This window comes from Heptranchias perlo, chromosome 6 (genome assembly GCF_035084215.1).
Source record: "Heptranchias perlo isolate sHepPer1 chromosome 6, sHepPer1.hap1, whole genome shotgun sequence".
NCBI classification, from domain to species: domain Eukaryota; kingdom Metazoa; phylum Chordata; class Chondrichthyes; order Hexanchiformes; family Hexanchidae; genus Heptranchias; species Heptranchias perlo.
In genome coordinates this window covers 65,714,648-65,737,996 of record NC_090330.1, presented here as the reverse complement: position 1 = coordinate 65,737,996, position 23,349 = coordinate 65,714,648, and the positions used below count along the sequence as shown (strand labels likewise).

Genomic DNA, 23,349 nt, shown 5'->3' with positions numbered 1-23,349 from the left:
GAGGGTATTTCTTGACAGCTGTTTCTGCTCTATAGACTTTTAAGTGCTTTAGACTTTATTGTGTGAAATTCATTTAACCCGCTTAGTCTTGGATTATCTTAACGCTTTCACAAAGCAAACGGACAGCTGTGAATTCTCACTGGAATGTAGTGGTTAAAGAAAAGGTTGCAGCACTTCCACTTTTCCCCCTATTAACATGTTTTCAAAAGAAATGTGAGTTCATGTTTAGCAGGATTTTGAGATAACTAGCCCGTACAGATTTAAATACCTGATATAGTGGATGCATTTAATGTGTGGCACCCACCTTCATGGCTTTCAATAGGTTTTCTAAAGCTGTGGTCGGTATGACGAAGAATTTTGATATCTAGGATTGCTACTGACAAAGCATTTTGCCAAAATATCGAAGGCTTTACTGAAAACGGTGAATTAATGGGCAGGAGAAATAACGAGCAAATAAATGTGTGTTTCAACCTGGGTAGTTCATGTGCTTTGTTGAAGCTTCTGTTGCTAAAGCCATAAAAGGAAAGGTGAACCATTGAAATAAGGAGATTGATTTCTTTCTTTATTTGTTTGTTTGTTCCACCCCCTTCTTTAATGGGGTATTCTGAATGGTGAACAAGACCATGACTTGGCTCATTAGAGTTAGTTTAGAACAGGACCCTATTTGCAAGTCACAAAAAAGAAACCTGAAATGCTAGTATAATATAAACAATTAGTTGAGCAGTGTTAGGAACAAGTACAGTTGGAAAATTGGGTATGTACATTTATGAGATCTCACAGGACCATCTTTTTCTTCATGCCTAGGAACATAGGAACACCAGAAACAGGAGGAGGCCATTCAGCCCCTCTAGCCTGCGCTGCCATTCAATTAGATCATAGCTGATCTGCACCTCAACTTCATTTACCCGCCTTTGCTCCATATCCAGTGATATCCTTACCTGACAAAACTCTTATCTATCTCGATCTTGAAAGCTCCAATTGTCCCAGCATCCACAGCCTTTTGGGGGAAGAGAGTTCCAGATTTCTTGGGAAGAGAGTTTCATATTTAAGATGCCTACTTTAGATTATTCGCTGCAAACAGAAGAAAGATTTGGTGATAGAATTTCCCCAGTGGATGAATGCAAGGTCCATTATAGACAGCTAGCAATCATGATGGGGTAAAGGTATTACACTGTGCCACGTTAGTATAGGCTAAACAGAGAAATTACCATGTGCCCAGGAAGAGCTGAGACACTATTGGGCATAAAGTCAATTGGAGGTATAATTTTAACACATGGAATCACAGATCACCTACATTCTCCTGGCATGTCAGTCTACCTTCAATCTGGAAAGAAGAGATCCATGTTATGTGATTAGTGAATCCTGGGACAATTGGAAAGACTGATATTTACTACAACTCCTGTCTGACTTCTTGTTGTTGCAAGGATCTCATATGGCAAGAGGATCTGTCACCTGAGAACACAATATGACATGGATGGTTAACTAAATTCAGCAAATTCCCTTATCAGTATCTGCAATGAACCTGAGGCAAAGTCAATTATTGCTAGTGTGACCTTCACATGGGCAGGCAGAGCATGACTCCTGGCAGTGCTAGACTTCAAATGCCCCTAAAGCTCACTAGGCCAGTGCTGCAGTTTTAGCTGATTAACCCTACACCTGCTAGTTAATTTGAGTGTTCCTTCTTTCCTGGAAAGTTAGCCCAGATAGCAACATTCACAGGTGGAAGGATAATGACTATGTGTCAAATGCAATACAGTGCTTAATATTGTTTAAATAATGTCGAAATAACAGGATTTGTATATAATTTATTGTCCAGCAATTAGCAGAACAGCAAAGTTCAGTGACCAGGACTGAAATGTTAATTTGTGTGGACACATGTCACTTAAATGTTTAATGGTTGAATTCAGCCATTAGGGATTGTAGGGATCCAATTTCTGTGGTTGTCACTGACCTGCAAATCCAGTGCTTGTAGTGCATTCATAGGAATATGCAGCAGGCTGTTTATTACTGAGTGTACATAGGTATCGACCAAAAACCAGTATCCAAACGTAATAGTTATATATGCATAATTTCTTAGTACCATAGAGTATAATAAATAAACCAGCTATTTGAAATATCTTATTATAGCGTGTGTACAAAATTCATATCTTTACACTTGTTAAAAATTGTTTCTTGGAATATTCCGAGGAAGAATAAAGGTACAAACATCCATTAATGTCTAAAGCAATTAAAGTGGTACTTCATGGTTAACCCTTTGCATCCGCATTTTTACTCTAAAAGAAATGATTCCTCTTAACCTTTCCTGACACTATATTGAAGGCAGAAATTTTGCATGGTTATTTAGTGCCTTCCTATTCTGTTTCACACTATTCCACATTAAAGATTGAGAGATGGGGATTTTTTTTACAGTTGTTTAACAAAAAGCACGATTACTTTAAAAGTTCCAAGGTCACATGGGGAGCTTAACTTCCTCCGAGCACTGCCTAACGTGTTCAAGCAAAGTTCTTTGTGTGCTCCTCTAACATAGTCATTCATCCAATTATTTTAAACGGCCTGAAATAATTCACAAAGAAATTTGACATGAGCACATTAACCAGTACTCTACTAGAGGAAATTAAACCCTCTGTGTTTTGAGGGTGAAAAATTTCATTTCAGTTCTGTGAATGATATAATTACATTTGTAACTAATCTAATGGAATAATGAACATATTCTGAATTGTAAAGTGCTCATTTTCTGTATTTGGCAATTGTTGCATTAAAGGAAAAAAATTATGAATTGAAAATCCCATCCTGGAATTGCTTGATGCTGATGGAGAACCAATGTTCCTCCTTAGCTTAATGCACACTCTAATTCAAATTCAACAGAAAAAAAGAGACATTTTATTTTTGATAGTTACATTGCTTAACCCAGCAAAATTCTTGCCCTGTAGTGATCTGATTGTTTAGGATATGCAATTATAGAGGCAATTTTTTAAAAAGAAATTATAGTGTACAAATCTAAAGATAAAAGGGAATTTTTAAATTATTAATCATTTTCCTCTAGGAAATTTTGTTTCACACTAGGAGATTTTAATATGTACCAATATACTTAAATTTCCTCATCTATTCTTCACAGACAGACAATTTTCCCGCAGAGCCCAATTACATGGGCAGCAGGCAGCAGTTTGTTCAAAGGTAAGTCCTTTTAAATGTCTTGCTCAGCTGCTGCATTTGCATTCCTGTCTGCATTGCTCAGTCACACCAAATTACTGTAAATTGATGTGGTGACGAAGCAGAACTGTCTTTTGTTTCAGTAATTCCACGTTCAAAGATCCAGAGAGGGTGAGTTTGAGGGACAGCGGACACGGAGACAGTGACCAAGCCGACAGCGATCAGGACACTAATAAAGGCTCCTGCTGTGACATGTCTGCCAAGGATGCACTCAAGATAAAATCTACGACAGCGAAACCCCCAGTACCCGAACAAGGTTAGTTAAAGCTGTAATGATTCAAAAGCAAAAAGCTCTAAGCTGCACTGAACATTTTTGAAGAGGAAATGTGATGTTTCATTCCCCATTAAAAACGTGCCAGAGACAGATTACTTTTAAGGTGGGTGATGGAAAGAGGATCCATTGAAAATAGTAATGCTGAAGAGATGATTTTTTTTAAACAATTCTGCTTCAAAAATCGATCACTTTGATCTGTTAGAACCTGATTTATGTTCACGATTAAAAGAGCTGGAGGGTAGATTTTGCAAATTCACACTCCCATCGTGGAGCTTTGTGTGACCGGAGCACAATCGGGAATTCAGGCGGGATTTCCCTTGGGTAATGGGTGGGAAATCCTGCCGATGTGCTGACCTCTGTGCCTCAGCTAGAGATGTGCGTTCGCATTTCACGAAGCCGTGGAATGCAAATTTGTACAATCTACCCTTGGATGCCATATTGATAAATCAATTAAAAAAAATAACTCTACTCCCTTATGTTGCATGTAACTAAAAGGTGGGATAGAAATTGGACCGCGTTGCGTCTGATTTTCGATTAGGATGGGGGGTGGAGGGGAAGGTCCAATTTTGTGGGGCTATGTCCTGCATGGCAAGAGTATCTGAAATACGTCCAACACCATATTGAGATGGGTGATATTCAAGCACCCCTGGCGGCAGCCTGAAACAGGCGGTAGGCCCCTTGTGTATGCTAATGAGGGGCCCAACAACTTTCAGGATCCCTCTCAAAAATTCTTCCATTTTAATTCCATGTGCGGCCTAACCAGCGATCCTTAAAGGGCCGCCAACAGAAAGGTAAGTTCTTTTTTGTAACTCACCTCAATATGCAGCATTTCTGCTCCTCCTGGCTCTACAGCATCACTGCAGGCCACTACTGGCCCGCACATACCCACCTCCCGTTTGTCTTTCCCCCTCCCCCCAACCAGGATCTACATGTGGGCCACTGCCTGCGTTCCAGCCAGTCCATTTGGTCTTCAGCAAGCAGTCTCTGAATGCCCAATTGGCATCCCCGGCTAGCTGGAATTATTCAGATGAAGCCTGAGGCCCAATTTGGGACAGGCCTCAAGCCTCCAGCTTCTGGTGCGTGCTCCAAGTGCGTTGCCTATTTCAGGCCTGAAAATGGACCTAAAATAATTTCTACCCTGGTAACACACCATTATGTAGCTATTTTTATTTTGTTGAGCTGAATAATGTTGCTGCTGTTAAATTGCTTGGGTGTTTGGACCGAGCAAGGATGTCATTTTACATTTCTTCTTCTGAATGGTTGTTTTGAAATAATCAACAAACAAAAAAAAAGTTTTCTTATGCAACTATAATTGAACATTGTTTAAAAAAAAACACCTGGGGTAGTGAGACTGGAAAAAGTCAACATGGAAATGCAGCGTTTGGAAACAGAAATTGTCTCCCATTAAATGTTCTGCAAAGAGAGCAGTTACCTTTTGATATTTAATGATTCACTGCGAGGATTTTTCCCCCCAAGATTTTAAAGTAGACAGACTTCCCAAAGGAGAAAGGAGGTGGTATCCTCAAAGGGAACTTGTACAGAATTTCCAATAAGAAGCAGTTTCCATAAGAGTAAGGAAGGTATTCTACATAGAATAACTGAAGAGTACAGCCAGCTCTGACTTCTGTGAAAACCCTTGCGCTGTATAACTCAGCGAGGTTTTTATCAAAGACACCGCAAATGAAGAGATTGTGAGTTATTCATAAACTAACATTTTTTCTCACTTACATATATTGAGATGTGCAGGATAAAGGCTGATACAGTACTTGTTAATACTCAATACTGGCACATCCCAATACATGTGCTTTTAAAGCTGGCCTGCAAATCTTTTTCAATATTCTGTCAGATGCAAAGCCAAAAATGTGCATGTGTGTCTGCACAACTTGGGAGTGCAGGTATAGAGATAACCAGGATGTACAGGGTGTACCTTTCCTATTGTAGCTCCCTTTTCATTGTTGTTACTGCAACCCCAATTCAGTTTTGGGATCTTTCATTCAAACACTGATACATACAAATGTGACGCATGCTCCTAACTCTTCAGAATTGTGTATCTTTTTAAAAACAAGCTCGTTCCTGTCCTCCTAGCCAGCAACAGTGCTCAGTAAAGGTTCCCTAATGACATAAGAAACAGAGAAAATCGCAAAGAAAACACATTTAAAAAACTGAAGGACGGAGACCAGATAGCTAGCTAATTGTAACTTGATTAGTACGGGTTAAGCATTATACAAACAAACCCCATTTCAGAGAAGTAGGATCCAATGAGCTTCTTGAAGTTTATTTACAGAGAAAGCTAATTTTAAAGCCTGTGGAATTGCATATCAAAAGGAACCACCATTGTAGAGTAATGAAAACTTAAAAATAACATTTTCCTTTAGCTGAGGCAACTAGAAATGCAAATACAGTGTACTTTGAATTCCCTTTTGATCGATATAATCTTAACATCTTCCCTGAGTTCTTCAGTTGATTTGTAACATAGTGCAGTGCATTAGAGATGATGGACATTTTACTGCTTGCAGTCACCCAAGATTATTTTCTATAGATTTCAATAAAAGATTTTAATGGAGCAGCTTTTGAAACTATCTCGCTCACTCTACTTTCAAGACACTGCCAAACATCAATGGGGTTTTAGGGACTGTGTTCCAAACACAATTTATATTCAGTGTAAGATCTTATCAGTGTCTCATAACGTTTGAGCATCACACTGAGAAAAACACACAGTGGCTTTGCTTCATAAATAGAGCTTAGAGTACCCTACTGTTTCTATCGAATACGCCAATCCTGCTTTACGTTTGAAATTACTTTAACCACAAAGGAATTTAAAAACTAAAACTGATGTTAATTGTTCACTATTAATGAAGGACTGAAACCAAATCATATTTGACAACTTTGTGAGCCAAACAACACTGAATGGGATTTAGAAATATTTTTGCCACCTGTTTATTCCCACCCAACCAATTGGCATTGCTGTCTGATCATAATTACGATAGTCCAGGATGCGATCTCCATTTTTACCTGATATGAACAGAACAACATCATTAACATATACCCCAGGCTTCACCGATTAATTGAATATGTAATAGAGTTATCAAGTAAAAATTGTACTGGACAGAAATGACTAATGACCTTATTGGTATGGATAATGGTGGTAAGTACACACATTTCATTGGGTCATCCCGCACCTGTTCAACAGAAGACTGCAGACATCATCACAATCGCAGTCTGAACACAGAGCCCTTTGGAGCTTATCCTGTGTATCTGAGATGGGACTTACCAGGCTCAGCATCAACATTTGACTCCGATGAACCCAGGATGCCAGGGAGGCGTACTGCTTGTTTATGATGGTTTAACGCACTGGTGGAAGTTTCAATTTTAAAAATATGGGCCGCTCCTTGCTTTAGAAAAGATGATACTATTTTAACTGCAGCCCAGACTTTGTTGTATTTTTTTTTTAAATACATTCTCCGGTTTTGGGCGTCACTGGCAAGGCCAGCATTTGTTGCCCATCTCTAGTTGCCCTTGAGAAGGTGGTGGAGGGCTTTGTCTTGAACCGCTGCAATCCTTGTGGTGAAGGTGTTCCCACAGTGCGGTTAGGTAGGGAATTCCAGGATTTTGACCCAGCTGTGGATTATCAAGTTAATAGTTTGGGCAATCAGTGGACTTGATAAAATGTTTCTAAGTAACAAAGGCACTGCAGACTGTAATGTTGAAATATATCAAAGTGGAAAGAATTGTATTACTTATATTCAGTGCAGATCTCCAGCAAGTTCCCTGCTAACTACAGCATTGCAGAATCACTTTTCACAGCTGAAGAAAGAGCATTAGTCCCCTCTATGAGAGATTATACCTGACTGAATGATTGCAATTACTTTCAAATGGGGTCCTTCTAAAGTAACACTTTATTTAACATGCACACTTAAAAGATTTTGTTGTCAAGCTTTGTTATACCGGGTTAGCCGCTGTATCTGCCTTTTCTCAAAAAGATTGACCTCACTTCCGCCATTGTCACTTTTCTGTGATCTGATTGGTCCATCCGTTAGGTGACAAGAACCAATCAACTTTAGGTGCAGCTCCATAGAACTGCTTAAAATGTTTGTAAAAGAAAGTATCAAATGATCAATCATTGCTTTTTTTGTGGGGGGGAGGGTTGTGCAGGGAATGTTTCGTAAATACTTGAGGGGGGAATTTTCAACTTACTGCTGAAGAGTAAAATTGGCATCGTAGGTCAAGCACCTATTGTAGAAACTGCCTGATTTTCCTTTCCATTCATCAATTTGAAAATTACCCCCTTGGCGTCAATAGAAAATTTGCTGAGTATGAACTTTCAAAATGTTATTTAAAATCAGACACAGAAAAACAGTGACACCACAGTCTGTTCAACTGTGCTGTTTTTATGAAGCATTTAAACATGAAAAGTTAAAAAAAAAATCAATGAAGGACTGCAGGAACTCTACAAAAATAATTAAAGGCAGAGATTCAGCAACCTGCTGGGAAAAGAATAAATATAAATAAAATTGGTTTGCACAAGTATGGCACATTGTAACTGCATCTGAATCGCCCCATGGTTCCCGCCTGAGGTCATTGCCAATCAATATGAGAGAAAGGAAAGCCCTAATGAAGGCTTGCAGCACACTATCCTTAAAATGACACCGAGGAAAAACAAGAAAGAGATGTTGAACGTGAGGGGAGACAGAGAGCCACTCTGGTGCTGGGGTGGGGAAAGGGAAACCCTGTTTTGGTGGGGTAGAAAGACATATAGGCCTAGAAATTCGATGATGCTGTGCTTGCTTTACAGGTGCAGAATGGTCGACAAGCCATCCAATATGGCGGGCACCGTGTGCGTGCACATTCTGAGCCGGAAATGCACTGCCCACCATATTGGTATAGGCATCAAAAGAAGCATCCAGGGCCCGCGCCTGAAACAGGCAGTAGGCCCTATGCCAATGCAGATAGGGGCCTAACGCCTGTGTGAGACCCCCTTAACCAAATTGGTTTGCCCTGTTCAGGAAAACCAGGTCTACTTGCAGCCTAACCAGGACCTCAATTGCTGCAGGCCGCCACCAAAAAGGAAAGTTCTTAAAAAATACTTACCTGAATGTGGAGCTGAGAGGTGCAGGAGAGCTCCTCCTGACCCCACATTAAGACCACGGGTCACTGCAAGCCACCAGTCGCACCCACCACCACCCCCCCCACCCCCCTTTCCCCCCCGGTATCACTACCTGGACCCCTCCACCTGATTGCTTCCCCCCTCTCCCGGTTGCCCCCCTCCCTCTCCCGATATCTCTCTGGTCACGAAAGACCTACCTAAGGGTCAATGCAGCAATACAGCGGCTGGAAATTCAAATGTTCTACGCCGGCCTGATGTAGATGAAGCCCGAGGCCCAATCATCGGGTGAGTCTAGAGCTTACCCGTTCTAGTGCAGGGATCATTCCCTGAGGCCAGCTCGCACCAGCAGGCCATGCAAACCAATTTCTAGGCCTTACTCTCTTCGGAAGAAGGAAGGGAAAGAGAGCCTGTTGCGGTGGGGGGGTTCAAGGAACGTATTCATATTTTTTTATATTATTCTCTGAGCTGTTGCGACTGTCATTCAGCAAGAGGAGGGCAGGGCTGTAGCACATGGTTAGGTACAGGGCCTGGGTTAGGTGTGAGGTAGCAGGGTTGGGACAGGGGTGGGTGTTGCAGGTGATGGCGAAGGCTTCATTCCTGAAATCAAAAAGGTAAGAGACACACAAAGCTTAGAGTTGGGCTGGAGGGTGTCAAACACAGTGTGAGTGAGGGTTTACAAGATAAGCACTGGAGAAGGAAAAAGGAATTGGATATATCATTGAAAAGGAAAAATTTTCAGGGCTATGGGGAAAGAGCAGGGGAGTGGGACTAATTGGGTAGCTCTTTAAAAGTTCTGGCACAGACACAATGGGCCAAATGGCCTCCTTGTGTGCTGTAAGATTCTATGATTCTATGACTTGAGTATCTTTTTAAGAAATCCAATCTATGAGCAGCAATAAATTTGGACACAGAGAGACACAGTTACAACAATGAGAGAATGTGTATCAGAGGGATATAGAGATAAGAGGGAGACATAAAACCAGGGTGACAGAGGAATTATAGAATGGGAGAGAAGCAGAGAGACAGCTACAAAAAGAGAGATACAAATTTTAAAATGAGTTTACAGAGACCCTGTTCTGGGAGATGAGCTGGAGAGATAAAAAGTGATAGAGCCTCAGTATATTCAAAGCTGAGATAGATACATTTTTGGACTCTAGGGGAATCAAGGGATATGGTGGTCGGGCAAGAAAGTGGAGTTGAGGTTGAAGATCAGCCATGATCTGATTGAATGGCAGAGCAGGCTTGAGGGGCCGTATGGCCTACTCCTGCTCCTTTTTCTTATGTTCTTATGTAGTTGAGATGGGGAGAAGGAATATAAGAGCAAAATAAATAGCAATAGGAGTAGGCCATATGGCCCCTCAAGCCTGTTCCACCATTCAATAAGATCATGGCTGATCTTCTACCTCAATTCCACTTTCCAACCCTGTCCCCATATCTCTAGATTCTCTTAGTGTCCAAAAATCTATCGATCTCAGTCTTGAATATAGTCAACGATTCCAAAGATTCACAACCCTCTGAGTAAATAAATTTTCCCTCATCTCGGTCCTAAATGGCCGACCACTTATCTTCAGACTCCTAGTTCTAGACTCTCCAGCCAGGGGAAACAGCCTCTCAGCATCTATCCTGTAAAGCCCTCTAAGAATTTTATACGTTTCAATGAGATTACCTCTCATTCTTCTAAACACCAGAGAATATAGGCTCATTCTACACTATCTCTCCTCATAGGACAACCCCGTCATCCCAGGAAACAATCCAGTGAATCTTTGTTGCACCGCGTCTAAAGCAAGTATATCCTTCCTTAGGTAAGGAGACCAAAACTGTACACAGTACTCCAGGTGTGGTCTCACCAGAGCCCTATATAATTGCAGCAAGACCTCCTTACTCTTACATTCCAACCCCCTTGCAATAAAGGCTAACATACCATCTGCCTTCCTAATTACTTACTGTACCTGCAGGTTAACTTTCTGCGATTTGTGTACAAGCATACTCAAATCCTTCTGACTACCAACATTTCTTAGTCTCTCACCTTTTAAAAAATATTCTGCTTTTCTATTCCTACCAAAGTGGATAATTTCATATTCCCCCACATTATACTCGATCTGCCACCTTCTCGCCCAATCATTTAATCTGTCTATATCCTTTTGCAGCCTCTTTGTGTCCTCCTCACAGTTTACTTTCCCACCTAGCTTTGTATCATCAGCAAACTTGGATACATTACACTCAGTCCCCTCATCTAAGTCATTGATATATATTGTAAACAGATGAGGCCCAAGCACTGATCCTTGCAGCACCCCACTAGTTACAACCTGCCAACCTGAAAATGATCTGTTTATTCCTACTCTGTTTTCTGTCCGTTAACCAATCCTCAATCCATGCTAATATATTACCCCAAACCCAATGAGCTCAAATCTTACACAACAACCTCTTGTGTGGAAGCTTATTGAATGCCTTTTGAAAATCCTAATATACTACATCCACTGGTTTCCCCTTATCTACCCTGCTAGTTACACCCTCAAAAAATTCTAGTAGATTTGTCAAACACAATTTCCCTTTCATAAAACTGTGTTGACTCTGCCTAATCATATTATGATTTTCTACGTGCTCTGTTACTACGTCCTTAATAATAGATTCTAGCATTTTCCCTGCTACTGATGTCAGGCTAACTGAGAAAGTCTGTTAGATGAAATAGGTAAATAAATGCTCTGAGGGGCTTAGATAGAGAGAGAGAGAGAGCACGTAATTCTTTCAAAGAAAGCGATAAACAGTGTGGAAAACATAATAAGAGACCTGGTTAAGAGGAGCATAGGGAGAGAGAGAATCGTATCAGAGGCAGGATGAAGTGTTTTTTTAATGTTTTTCCCCATCCAAGGCATTCTGTCTGCTACATCCCATTCCTTGGGCCCTTCCAGGGTAGGCCCTGGCTCCCACTTCTTCCCAGGACGGGCCCTAGATCCCATTCAGTTCCCTCCCTCCAACCTGAGCCTCTCCCCAGCTACCTTCAACCCAAGCTACAGCCCCTAATTTCCTGCAAAATTTGTGCCAAATTCTCAACAGCCTGCCCCTGACCACAGTCTTTCCCAACCTGGCCCCAAGTCTTTCCACGTTTGGCCCCAGTCTGACCCTGCCTGGCCCCAGTTTGTCCCTACTTGGCCCCAGTCTGTCCCTACCTGGCCCCAGTCTGTCTCCACCTGGCCCCAGTCTGTCCCTACCTTGCCCCAATCTGTCCCCACCTGACTCCTGCCTGGCCCCAGACTGTCCCCATCTGGCCCCAGTCTGCCCCTGCCTGGCCCCAGTCTGCCCCTGCCTGCCCCCAGTCTGTCCCTGCCGGGCCCCAGTCTGTCCCTGCCTGGCCCCAGTCTGTCCCTGCCGGGCCCCAGTCTGTCCCCACTTGGCCCCAGTCTATCCCTGCCTGGCCCCAGTCTATCCCTGCCTGGCCCCAGTCTGTCCCTGCCCGGCCCCACTTGGCCCGAGTCTGTCCCTGCCTGGCCCCAGTCTGTCCTCACCTGGCCCCAGTCTGTCCCTGCCGGGCCCCAGTCTGTCCCCACTTGGCCCCAGTCTATCCCTGCCTGGCCCCAGTCTGTCCCTGCCCGGCCCCACTTGGCCCGAGTCTGTCCCTGCCTGGCCCCAGTCTGTCCTCACCTGGCCCCAGTCTGTCCCTGCCTGGCCCCAGTCTGTCGCCACCTGGCTCTACTACCCACCTTGCTGTGCCCTCTGGCCTTGAAAGTTGTAAGGTACCAATCGAGGATGTCAGAAAGGGGAGACCTGTCGAAATATACAGAGAAAGTGGGAAATAAACAGAAGAGAGAGGAGGTAGGTGGAAGGATAGACTTGCAGAAAGAGCAAGAGAGAAACAAATAGATTTGGAGACCGAGATGAGGAAGTATGTGAGAGACATAAAGAGAAAGAGAGAGGGGTAGAAAAAGTTTAAGATAAACGGAGAGGGAGAGAAAGAATTACCGAATGGGAGAGAAGCAGAAATACAGCACTGGAAGAGACTATTTTGTCTGTGAGCATTTCCCTTGGGAGATCAACTAGTTATGTGTTAAAACCTACCACCACAATGGCCCCAAAATTCGTGCCTGCTGGTGCCCTCTAGCGCTGTCGGATTTTGCAGGGCGGCGGGAGGGCACCTCTTTAGATGGTTAAAGCAGGCGCAAGCACCACTTCGGGTACACCGCCAGCACCTGTCTTCCTAACCCTGCCAGAAACTCCAGGACTCCACCTCCATGGACCGACCAACCCCATGGTCCTCTCAGCCCCCTGAGCAAGTTGGCCAACATTGAACATTTTTCAGGGGCCACGGCAATTTGTTTGGTCTGGACCCCACCGTGGGTCCCACAGACACCCTCATGGAGGCTGGCACTCCATTCACTCAGAATAACAGCCATCACATCGAGTCCCCTTCCACCCCGAGAAGTGGGAACTCCTGGTTTAAGGAGACCCCAGGCTCTGGATCCATCCCCTGGCTGTCATTGGCTTTGTGCAGGGACAAATGGGACTCCACCTTCTTCCTGGGCGTATGACTGGTCTCCCATCAGAGTTGCAGTGGGAGATTGGCGGAACCCACTCCAGAGTTTTGGCTCCAATATTTGAGAAAACCCTTGTAGCCTAAACACTTGAAGCGTTGTCTTCATCACTGGCAATGGTATGAACAAAAATTATACTCACCTTTCTGCAAATGGATTTACACATCAAACATTTCTGTAACTTGAGTAAGAAAATGACTTGCTCTAATTTGATATTTTGCATATTAACTCACTGAAGTCAATGTCTTTTATGAGTTTTACATCCAATGTGAGGCCCTATTTTATTTTCAGTGCCAGTACAAACAGACTCTGTCCCTTGTGTGAAGAAGTTCAAAGGCACAGTTGCTCATTAAGTGCTCAATCAGGGCTGTTAAACCATGTGTCAGTTAGTGCAAAACCTCTGGCTTTTTCACTGTACCCAGTATGATTAGCTGCCTCTGGTACCTCCCTTGCCCTTGCTCACCAAGTCAAACCTCCCCCAAGGTTCCCCCCAGCCCTTGCCCTGAGCCGCGTCTTACTCTAGATTCTTTCATATCTCTCCTCATGGCCGTCTCCGAGTTCATAGTTTCATTGTATGTTACAGCACAGAAGGAGGCCATTCAGTCCATCGTGCCCTCTTTGAAAGAGCTATCCAATTAGTCTCACTCCCCTGGTCTTTCTTCATAGCCCTGTAAAAAAAAAATTATTCAAGTATTTATCCAATTCCCTTTTGAAGGTTATTATTGAATCTGCTTCCACCATCCTTTCATGATGTGGAGATGCCGGTGATGGACTGGGGTTGACAATTGTAAACAATTTTACAACACCAAGTTATAGTCCAACAATTTTATTTGAAATTCACAAGCTTTCGGAGGCTTCCTCCTTCCTCAGATGAATGTTGTGGAAATGAAATCCTCAATTTATAAATCCTCAATTTATAAATCCTCGATTGTTTACAACCATCCTTTCAGGCAGTGTATTCCAGATCATCACAACTTTGCATAAAAAATGTTTCCTCATGTCACCCCTGGTTCTTTTGCCGATCACCTTAAATCTGTGTCTTTTGATTACCGACCCTTCTGCCACTGGAACCAGTTCATCCTTATTTACTCTATCAAAACCGTTCATGATTTTGAACACCTCTATCAAATCTCCTCTTAACCTTCTCTGCTCTAAGGCGAACAAGCCCAGCTTCTCCAGTCGCTCCACATAACTGAAGTCCCTAACCAGTATTTTATAAAGGTCCTGCATAACTTTCTTGCTTTTGTACTCTATGCCTCTATTAATAAAGCCCAGAATCCCATATGCATTTTTAACAGCCTTCTCAACTTGTCCTCCACCTTCAAAGATTTGTGTACATACACCCCCAGGTCTCTCTGTTCCTGTATCCCCTTAGAAATTGTACCATTTAGTTTATATTGCCTCTCCTCATCCTACCAAAATGTATCACTTCACACTTCTCTGCATTAAATTTCATCTGCCATATGTCTGCCCATTTCACCAGTCTGTCCCTGTCCTTTTATAGTAAGTTTGTTACTATTCTCCACATTGTTTACTACATTCCCGAGTTTCATGTTGTCTGCAAACTTTGAAATTATATACCCAAGTCCAGGTCATTAATATATATCATAAAGAGCAATGGTCCTAATACCTACCCTTAAAGAACAGACTACTCTGCTTTCTCTCCCTTAGCCAATTTTGTACCATGCTGCCGATGTCCCTTTAATTCCATGGGTTTTAATTCTGCTAACAAGTCTATCATGTAGTACTTTATTAAATGCCTTTTGAAAGGCCATACACACATCAACCGCACTACCCTCATCAACTCTCTCCGTTAGTTCATCAAAGAACTCAATCAAGTTAGTCAAACACGATTTTCCTTTAACAAATCCTTGCTGACTTTCACTTATTAGCCTATACTTTTCCAAGTGCCAATTAATTTTGTCCGAGATTATTGTCTCCAAAAGTTTCCCCACCACCGATGTTAGGCTAATGGTCTGTAATTGCAGGGTTTATCCTGCTCCCCTTTTTTGAACAGGGGTGTAACATTTGCAATCCTCCAGTCCTCCGGCACCATCCCCATATCTGAGGAGGATTGGAAGATAGTGACCAGAGCCTCTGCAATTTCCACCCATACTTCCCTCAGTAACCTAGGATGCATCTCATCTGGACCGGGTGACTTTTATACTTTGAGTACTGCCAATCTTTTAAGTACCTCCTCTTTATCTCTTTTTATCCCCTCTAATATCACTACTACCTCCTTCTTTACTGCTACATTGGCAGCATCCTCTACTCTAGTGAAGACTGATGCGAAGTATTGTTTTGGTACCTCAGCCATGTCCTCTGCCTCCACAAGATGATCTTTTTTGTCTCTAATTGGCCCCACCCTTCCTTTGACTACCCTTTTGCTATTTAAATGATTATAGAGGACTTTTGGGTTCCCTTTTATGTTAGCCGCTAATCTCTCTCTGCCCCTCTTATTCCCTTATTTGGATCTTCTCTGTACTTTCTGTATTTAGCTTGGTTCTCTGCTGAGTTATGAACCTTACATTTATCATAAGCCTCCTTTTTCTTTTTCATTTTAATCTCTATATCTTTAGCCATCCAGGGAGCTCTATCTTTGGATGTCCTTCCTTTCCCCCTCGTAGGAATGTGTCTACTCTGTACCCAAACTTTCTGCTCCTTGAAGGCCTCACATTGTTCAATTATTGTTTTGCCTACCAATGTTTGATTCCAATCCACCAGTGCAAGATCCCCTTTTAACTCACTGAAATTAGCCTTCCTTCAGTAAAGTATTTTTATACTTGATTGTTCCTTGTCCTTTTCCATAACTATTCTAAACCTAATGATATTATGATCACTGTTCCCCAAATGCTCCCCCACTGAAACATGCTCCACTTGCCCCACTTCATTCCCCAGAACTAGATCCAGCACTGCTTCCTTCCTCATTGGGCTGGAATCACACTGCTCAAGAAAGTTCTCTTGTATACATTTCAGGAATTCCTCCCCTTCTTTGCCCTTTACATTGTTACTATCCCAGTCCATATTGGGATAATTGAAGTCCCCCATTATCACTACTCTATAGTTCTTGCATCTTTCTGTAATTTGCCTACAAATTTGCTCCTTCCCAATATTTGGTGGCCTATAGTATACACCCCATAGCATAATAGCTGCTATATTGTTCCCTAATTCTAACCAAATAGATCCTGCCTTTGACCCCAAAACTACATCATCCCTTTCCAGTGCTATAATAGTTTCTTTGATCAATACTGCCACCTCCCTCCTTTCTTTCCTTCCCTACCTTTCCTGAATACCTTGTAGCCAGGAATATTAAGTACCGAATCCTCCCCATCTTTGAGCCAGGTCTCTGTTATTGCTACTATATCATATACCCATGTGGCGACTTGAGCCTGCAGCTCATCAACCTTATTTACCACTCTACGAGCATTTACATGCATGCACTCCAAACTCATCTTAGACTGCCTCGCCTTGCCCCTTGTTTGATCCCTCCTAATTCTGAACTATTCTTTACTCTAGTGCTATTTGTCTCTCCCAGTCCTCCGTGCGCCTTGTTCCTCCTCTCTAATGTTTCATTCTGGTGCTCATCATCCTGCCAAATTAGTTTAAACCCTCCCCCACAGCACAACTTAACCTCCCCGCAAGGACATTGGTCCCAACTCTGTTGAGGTGCAACCAGTCCAGCTTGTACATGAGACCCACCTCCTGTTCTCTTGACTCCATTTCCACTAAACTGCTGACTGACCAACTTACCTTCCTGGCCCCAATGCTAGCCAACATTGTAAATGGATCCTTCACCTCAGGTAATGACCCCTCCTTTTCTAAACTGCCATTCTCACTCCCTCTGCAAAAAAAACACCCTTGACCCCTTCCTACCTTGCAAACTAAGGTCCCATCTCAACCTCCCTTGCCTCTCCAAAGTCCTGTACATGTTGTCGTCTCCCAAATCCGTGCCCATCTTTCCTGCAACTCTATGTATGAATCTCGCCAATCGGGTTTCTGCCCCTGCCGCAGCAGTGAAACGGCCCTAATCAAAGTCACAAATAACATCCTGTGTGACTTTAATCATAGTGCATTATCCCTCCTCATGCTCCTTGACCACTCTGCAACCTTTGAAATGGTCAACCACACCATTCTCCTCCAACACCTCTCCTCCATCTGAGTGGTACTGCCTTTGCCTGGTTCCACTCTTACCTATCCAGTCGTAGACGAAGAGTCTCCAGAAATTACTCCAAGGATCTATCCTTGCCCCCCCCCCCCTCCTTTTTCTCATCAACATACTGCCCCTTGGAAACATCATCTGAAGACATGACGTCAAGTTACACATGTACGCTGACAATACCCAGTTCTACCTCTCCATCACCTCAATTGACCCCTTCGCTGCTTCTGTGTTGCCAGACTGCTTAGCCGACATCCAGTCCTGAAGGAACCACAATTTCCTCCAGTTAAAAATTGGGAAAACCAAACCTATCAACCTTCGGCCCCCACCACAAACACCGTACCCTAGCCATCAATTTCATCCCCCTCTCAGTCCTCACCCCAAGGTAAGTCTCTGGCCCTATATCCTCTCCATCATAAAGAATGCCTCCTTCCACATCCTTAACATCACCCATCTCCGCCCTGCCTCAGCTCATTTGCTGCCGAAACCTTCATCCATGACTTTGTCATTACCATACTCGACTATTTTAATACTCTTCTGGCCAGCCTCTCATCCTGCACCCTCCATAAACCTCAGGTCATCCAAAACTGCTACCTCTATTCTATCCTGCACCAAGTTCCCGCTCACCCATCACCTCTGTGCTTGCTGTTACCTACATTGGTTCCTAGTCCCCCAACACCTCAAATTTAAAATTCTCATCCTGGTTTTTAAATTGCTTCATGGCCTCGCCCCTCCCAATATCTGTAACCGTCTCCATCCCTATAACCCTCTAACGACACTGCATTCCTCCAACTCTGGCCTCCTGGGCAACCCCCACTACCCTTGCCCTACCATTGACGGTTGTGCTTTTAGCCATCTAGGCCATAAGCTCTAGAAATCCCTCCCTAAACATCTCTGCCTCTCCACCTCCCTCTCCTCCTTGAAGACTATCTTTAAAACCCACTTCTTCAATCAAAATTTTAGCCACCTTTCCTAATATCTCCTTCTTTGGCTCAGTGTTGATCTTTATCTGATTACACTCCTGTGAAGTGCCTTTGGACTTTTTCATTCTACATTAAAGGCGATATGAACGTACGTTAATTGTTTTCTCAAGGTCACTCTGAGGGACAATTTATTGAAAATCTGCCCTCATTAAAATTGCTTCCAGATAAACCCTGTTGTTATACAGCCCAGTATATTACAAAAAAATCAAACGCCTGATGGTTAACTTGTTTTTAAAGCTATTTTACGAAGATTGTATGCAATGACATTGCATTTTAGCGGATGTAGGTGTGTGAGACTTATTTTCCTGAATCTGGCACACAAGAACTTGTGTACAAGTTGCCAGGAAAGTGTAGCATAGATCCAATTTATCCAATTTTAATATTTTTTTAAATTAAGACTGCCGTTTAGAATATAACAAGACAATTTTAGATTTAATATTAAATAAATTAGATAAATGTGAAGAATGGCCTCTAGTTGGTAAACATCATGAGGGTCTCTGTTTTAGTGTCATAGGCCATATTAAAGTATCACTGTTTTAGAAAAGCAACAACAACTTGCACTTTGAAAGAGCCTTTAACATAATAAAACTCCCCAAGGTGCTTCACAGGAGTGATTATCAAACAAAATTGAGCCAAAGAAGGAGATTTTAGGACAGGTGACCAAAAGCTTTGTTAATGAGGTGGGTTTTAAGGTGGCTCTTTTCTCTAGAAAAGAGAAGGCTGAGGGGGTCACCTAAGAGAGGCCTTTAAAATTATGATAGGGTAGAGAACATATTCCACGTGGGTAAGTCCAAAACTAACAGCCATAAATATAAGATAGTCACTAATAAATCCAATAAGGAATTCAGGAGAAACTTCTTCATCCAGAGATGGTTGAATGTGGAACTTACTACCACATGGAGTAGCTGAGGCGAATTGCATAGATGACCTTAAGGGGAAAGCTAGATAAGTACAAGAGGGAGAAAGGAATAGAGGGATATGCAGATAGGGTTAGATGAAGTAGTTGGGAAGAGGCTCGTGTGAAGTATAAACACCAGTACAGACCAGTTGTGCCAAATGGCCTATTTCTGTGCTGTAAGTTCTATATAATTCTATGTCTTAAAGGAGAGAGGTAGAGAGGCAGAGAGATTTAGGGAGGGAATTCCAGAGCTTAGGGCCTAGATGGCTGAAAGCACAGCTGACAATGGTGAGGCGAAGGAAGTGGGGAATGTACAAGAGGCCAGAGTTGGAGGAACGCAGAATTTTCAGAGTTGTAGGGCTGGTGGAAGTTACGTAGCATTTACAGCACAAAAACAGGCCATTCGGCCCAATTAGTCTATGTCGGTGTTTATGCTGCACACCAGCCTTCTCCCACCCTACTTCATCTAACCCTCTCAGCATATTCTTCTATTCCTTAGTTACAGAGATAGGGAGCGGGGAGCGAGGACACAACGAGATTTGAATATGGAATGTAGAATGGTGACGACAAGAGGTACATGACAGGAGGGAGACTGGCAAAAATAACATGCTCTAGAATGTAGTGTAACAGTAACAATAGAACAAGAAGGGCAGGAAGAGGCTGTGCAAAGTGTTATATTACGTTTAATATCTTTAGGATGGTTTAATATCTTTAGGATGGTGTGGTTATGTTTTATATTTTTCTGACGTGAAATTCTCAACGGTTAGGAACGAGTGTTCAAAAGCAGTGTTGGCAGAAGAATAATCTATCCTAAAACATATGTCCACAGGTTTCCAGTTCACTTTCACGGTATGAGTCTCTGTTTAATATGTTAGAAAATTTAGGCTGCTGGGTGTGTGTGATTTCTCATTATAATATGCTGTGGTAGCTTGTAAATTATTTGCTGCCCAGTTACATTGAGATGGCGTTATTCTCTCGTTAAACGCTTTTCAATAACATTATTCTCAGAACAGCTATTGACAACACCACTGATGCGATAGCTGCTTTAACAGTGAACGCTGTACCATGACCGAGGAACATTGTATTTTGGTTGTTGCTTAGAATTTCTCTTGCCTGGAATCTTTATCTTAATTCTGCTCCCTTATAATAATAATGAAAGGGGAATAATGATCTTATGTAGCTGCATTGTTTACTCATTTATGTAATTACAGAAATGTGTGGTTTTTGAATTTTAAAATTGACTAATAAAAAAGATGTATATTATCAAGCATTCACCTTCCCTTTCCTGTTTAATCAAATAAAGTAATGCCGACTGCCTTAAGGTAACCACTGCCTCCTCGGGTTTAATGAATATGACAGCTGTATCAGTTCTGTGTGAAACACTTTGATGATATAGTTACAGTGAGGACACTATTGAATTTTTGTTCCTTTACACACTGTTAAATTTAGTAGCTGTATTGCAACTTGCCACCTAGCTGGATTAGAGCCAGGCTCACAATTTTCCATGCATACTTGAGTGCTGATATACGACAGCAGTTACAAAATGTGCCCTCTTTGGAATCATCTTTTTACATGTAGACACTTCTGTAATAGCTTAACAACAAACGCAAATGCTTTTCTTCCGAGCAAATCAAAGATATAAAAACAAGTCTGTGCTGTCTACAGTATTTATGACTGTAGAAATGTAAAGACTGCTTCAAGGCAACAATGGGCTCTGACAGAGAATTAAATCTATGTAAGTTCAATTTAGCAAATTTTCATCTGTAGTGGCAAAACACCTTCAGAAAAATAAAATAACAATAAGCCAGAATATTAAGACAGAAGGCAAAAGTACATGATGTCTTTGACTGATTTGTTCCATATACAGAGGTATGAGTAGGATTTATCAATATGTTATCAAAATATAACATGCCAGTTTTAGCAATGCAAGAGATAGAATAGTACAAAGTTATTACTGCATTATCAGGTCAACGACCTTGCAGTTGTAAACCAAGCACTTCATTATTTGAACACGTACAACCAATTCAGCCTAATAAGTGAAAACTGATTTCAAGTTAGTTAAGTATAGAAATTCCGTTGCCTTTCACTTTATGGACGCAGCAGAAGTGGGAAATTTATGTCCGTATCATTTGCATTGCCCATAACCTGGCATGGATGCCAACCTGGAAACCCAATCTGCTCAGTTTCCAATCTGAGCAGGGAAATCCCGAGGGGCAGCATCAATAGAAAGGGCCTGAATCGTCTCTGGCACCTCCTAGCAATTGGCTACAAGGGCGCATTGGTAATAGTCTGGGGGCAGACGGTGGGGGTGAAATTGATTTTTCCGCCCGTTACACGACACGCCCGATATTCAGTTCTATTGAAGTCAATGGAACTGAATATTAAGCAGGGTGCATAACGGCCGAACTATACGAAACCGCTTGTTTTGATTTCCCACCCGAGTCCAATTTCACCCTCCCATGTGTCCACAGTCTTAGCTGAAGGTGTCAGACTAAGCAGGTGAAGAAAAATGTGATAAATATACGAAAAGAAAGATTACACAAAATATTGTATAATTTTTTTTAAAAATTCTGCCTCATGCAATTTGATATAAAATAGGATTTACAGCAATCTCATCTGTGTAAATGAGATATTGTAGCTGTTATCAGTCAGCAATGAAAAAAAAACACTCTTCCAAGTTCAGGATCAAGTCAGAGAATCAATCATCTTGTGGCCAAGGAAGAAGGAAAATAAAAATAGGGGACAGAAAAATCTAGAAAGGAAGAGAAATTTGAAAGAAGAAAGATAGAAAAAAAAGACAAGGGAACGGACAGTTTTTGTACTGTTAGAAACGTAAGCTTTTGCGAAGTGAATTTCTGTGAAATATCACACTTGTTACTGGTTATATGGCTTTTTTTACACCAAAGTACAAACCTTTTAAACGTCTAGGATTATGTGCTGATTCTTTTTATGGAAAACAGTCAAACCAGAGTCTACAGGCCCGCAAGGAAAATCAGTACGTTCTGTTGAGATTCAGTATTTGGAAGTTAGGACCGGTTGTTGTCTGGGCCAAACCCAAGAAAAATTATTTTTGAGCCTTGCAGTCAAAATAAAAGGCATAGGCACAGAACCTTATAAGCAACATCATCCCACCATTGAAATAGGGCCTCAATGGAATGTCTTAAGATATTCATTAGAATATATACAAGACCTTGTGATTTGCCTGTGTGCTTTGCTTATAGGAAGATGCATCAGTCTGCCCTGTTTGTAAATACATAATCATCCCAGCAGATAGGGAACCTAGCAGTAAAACTGAATACATCATTGTATGCAATTGTCTGAGGCAGATACCATAGCCTTTTTAATAATTGAAAGTAAATTATGCTTATGCCTGTTAGATTAGTATTTTGTTACCTGTAGACTTTTAGAAGATTGCTCATGTGGAACTGCAGATTCCTATGTTGCTCTTGGTTATAAAGTACAGCAGAGTCAAAGTAAAATCATAGGAGGAAATAACAGTTTTTTTATTTCAGTTGAAACCGTTTTGTAATTTTCTGCAGGTCCGATGTGTAATAGTTCACTGTGAATTCCTCTCAAATGTATATTTGTGAGAAGTGAATGCAGTTTTGTTACAGAGATGTCACTTAACTGGAACTGACTGTTCTATTAATCAGCTAGTTTATTATTTATAACAGAGCTAATTAAAGTTGGAGAGTGAACTGAAAGGTACCTTACAGAGCATTTGAACCGAGGATCTTTTTAATTATTATTATTATTATTTCATGACGATGGAGCGTGCCAGAAATCAGTCTGGTAGCCTTTTCTGTTTTGGAAATGGATTTCATATTTAAGTGCTACCCCCATCAGTGCAGGAAGTGAGTGCAACTGAAAGCTGAGGGAAACACCAGTCTTAGTATTGGAGCATTTATTTGCTGAGATGTACAACTGTTATGTCTTCTGCAGAAAGCCTGGAGCTTGTAATTATGGTTGAAGTTTAAGCTATGAATACTATATCTAAGACAATACCGTTAGGTATTTAAATATTTATTATTACTAATACATTCAAAATTAGGTTTTAAAACAGTTAGTGCGTTAATTGGCTTATGAAATTCCAGCCACATTAGCACCTGATGGATATAATGTGCGCAAATGTACATCCCAGTTGCAGATTCAACAGCACAAAACAAATAGGTACATCTGCATACCAGTCCACTTCCAA

The 23,349-nt window shown here is 41.9% G+C and overlaps 1 protein-coding gene across 2 annotated transcripts in view; it reads left to right on the top strand.

Annotated features, from left to right (window-relative positions):
- Positions 1-23,349, top strand: part of pcdh17 (protocadherin 17) — an 89,362-nt gene that overhangs the window by 15,860 nt on the left and 50,153 nt on the right. For both annotated transcript variants that reach the window (XM_067986439.1, XM_067986440.1), the window contains exons 2-3: positions 3,116-3,174; positions 3,294-3,466. In XM_067986439.1, coding sequence (XP_067842540.1) covers positions 3,116-3,174; positions 3,294-3,466 — 232 coding nt within the window. The remainder of the gene's footprint in view (positions 1-3,115; positions 3,175-3,293; positions 3,467-23,349) is intronic.